This window comes from Carlito syrichta, unplaced genomic scaffold, assembly GCF_000164805.1.
Source record: "Carlito syrichta isolate Samal-C Ts95f unplaced genomic scaffold, Tarsius_syrichta-2.0.1 Scaffold304574, whole genome shotgun sequence".
NCBI classification, from domain to species: Eukaryota; Metazoa; Chordata; class Mammalia; order Primates; family Tarsiidae; genus Carlito; species Carlito syrichta.
Genome location: NW_007248670.1, coordinates 46,638 through 49,127, shown reverse-complemented (window position 1 = coordinate 49,127; position 2,490 = coordinate 46,638). Strand labels below are relative to the sequence as shown.

The 2,490-nt window shown below is 54.9% G+C and overlaps 1 protein-coding gene across 1 annotated transcript in view; it reads right to left on the bottom strand.

Annotated features, from left to right (window-relative positions):
• Window positions 1-2,490, bottom strand: part of MFSD2B (major facilitator superfamily domain containing 2B) — a 10,624-nt gene that overhangs the window by 5,344 nt on the left and 2,790 nt on the right. Inside the window, exon 5 of the mRNA XM_021713500.1 lies at window positions 2,170-2,369. Within this exon, the coding sequence (XP_021569175.1) occupies window positions 2,170-2,369 (200 nt within the window). The remainder of the gene's footprint in view (window positions 1-2,169; window positions 2,370-2,490) is intronic.

The following is a 2,490-nucleotide window of genomic DNA, read 5'->3' as shown; positions in this document are numbered from 1 at the left end:
GGTCTCGCCAAGTTGCCCAGGCGGGTCTCGAACCTGCGGGCTCAGGAAATCCACTCACCTTGGCCTCCCAAAGTGCTGGGAATACAGGCTGAGCCACCAAGCCCGGCCCAATTTTTTCTTATGTGGGAGGTGGGCCACTGATCTTTGTGGTATTCTTTTCTTTTCTTCCTTTCTTTCTTTTTTTTTTTTTTTGAGTCTCAGTTTGTTGCCCAGGCTGGATTTTAGTACTATGATTACAGCTTACCAGAGCCTCAACCTCCTGGGCTCAGGTGATTTTCCAGGCTCAGCCTCCTGAGTAGCTGAGACTACAGACACACACCACCATGCCCAGATAATTGTGTGTGTATGTAGAGATGAGGTCTATGTTGCCCAGGTTGGTCTCGAGCTCTTGGGCTCAAGTAATCTTCCTGCCTCAGCCTCCCAAAGCGCTGGAATTATAGGCATAAGCCACTACAATTTGCCTGTGGTATTATTCTCATACCACTGATTCTGAAACACTGACGGGGGCAGAATTCCCTGGAGGGCTTGTTAAAAGAGAGCTTGCTAGCTGGGCTCAGCCTGTAATCACAGCACTTTGGGAGGCTGAGGCGAGTGGATTGCCTGAGCCCGCAGGTTCAAGACCAGCCCTGGCAACTTGGGGAGACCTCATCTCTACAATAAAAAATCAAAAATTAGCTGGGCATGGTATTGTGCACCTGTAGTTCCGGCTACTTGGAAGGCTGAGGCGGAAGGATCGCAGGAGCCCAGCAGGTGGACGCTGGGGTGGCTGTGAGCGTGCCACACACTTCAGCCTGGGTGACAGAGTGAGACTCCAACTCAAAAAAATAAAAAAAGAGCTAGCTTGCCACCCAGAGTGGTCTGGGTGGGGTCGAGAATTTGCCTTCCTAACAAGTTCCCTTGTGATGCTGGTGGTGCGGTTCCAACTACCTCCGAGAACCACAGCTTGATGCCTTTGTGGAATCCTGAAACAGTTGCTAATTTAAAAGCAAACAAAGGCTAGGGTTTGAGACTGGTATGGGCAACTTGACAAGAGCTGTCTCTACAATAAGTCCAAAATTAGCCGGGCGTGGTAGCGCACGTCTGTAGTTCCCGCTACTTGAAATGCTGAGGTGGAAGGATTGCCGGAGCCCAGCAGGTCGACACTGGGGTGGCGGTGAGCATGCCACTGTAGTCCAGCCTGGGCCACAGAGTGAGACTCCAACTCAAAAGGAAAAAAAAAAAAAGGCAACCCCAGGAGGGTATAGAACATATACAGAGAAGAGGCCCACAACAAGCTAAGTCCCAAAGGCCAGGGCTTCTGAGTTCAGACTCCTTTCTTTTCTCTTTTTTTTTTTTGAGTTGGAGTCTCACTCTGTCACCCAGGCTGGAGTGCAGTGGCACACTCTAAGCCACTGCAGCCTCGACCTGCTGGGCTCTGGCGATCCTTCCGCCTCATCCTTCCAAGTAGCTGGAACTACAGGTGCAAGCTACCATGACCAGCTAACTTTTTATTGTAGAGACGAGGTCTTACCATGTTGCCCAGGCTGGTCTTGAACCCATGGGCTCAGGCAATTCTACTGCCTTGGCCTCCCAAAGTGCTGGGATTATAGGCTTGAGCCACCATGCCCGGCCAACTCTTCAAATGTCACCTTGGTGGTGGGGAAGTGGCTGCAGGCAGGGATACCGAGGCAGAGGCTGGAGTGGGGAGGCACCATGGAGGCATAGGCCAGAGTATGGCAGTGGGATGCAGGGGCGGTGGACACGTTCCCGAGGGGTTTTGGTCTAAAAAATGGGCACATGTTGCCACTAGGGTTGACAGAGAGGGAGAAGTAAAAGCTTTCAGGATTCTGGAGGATGATGGTGTCATTGGTTTAAGGAAAAAAAGGGGAGATAGAAAAATAAAAGATAAACTGGAGGGGCCGGTGTGGTGGCTCACGTTTGTAATCCCAGCACTTTGGGAGGCCAAGGCAGGAGGACTGCTTGAAGCCAGGAATTTGAGACCAGCCTGGATAACACAGCAAGACCCTGTCTCAAAAAAAAAAAAAAAAAAAAAGATGAACTTGGGGGCTACAATGGACGTGAACTGGCTCAGAGCTGAGGAGGGACCTGCTGGGAGGGGAAGGCAGGCGCTCCGGGGTCTCCCTCTCATCTCCCGCGCCAGGGAGGGGTGGACCACGGGAGGGGCTGCACCGGCTCTGCCCCAAGCCCTTCGGCGGCCCCCTCCCCTGGCCCCGCCTGAGGCCCGGCCCCAGCCTGTGCCTTCTCGCGGCCAGCCTGCTCCCTCCAGACGGCCCTTTGGAGGGGAGGGACCCGGGGCTCGCCTTTGTGTCCAGAGGGAGCTGCGGAGAGGCGGGTTCGGCGAGGACCCTGGATTCGGGTCACGAGCTCAGCTAGAGGAGCAGGGGAGGAGTGGGGGGCGCGGTGGGCCCCAGCAGACGACGAAGAGACGGGACGGCGGAGCTGCCCTAGGGGAAGGGGCGACGCGGGCGGGCATCCCGGCGCGGGGCGGGG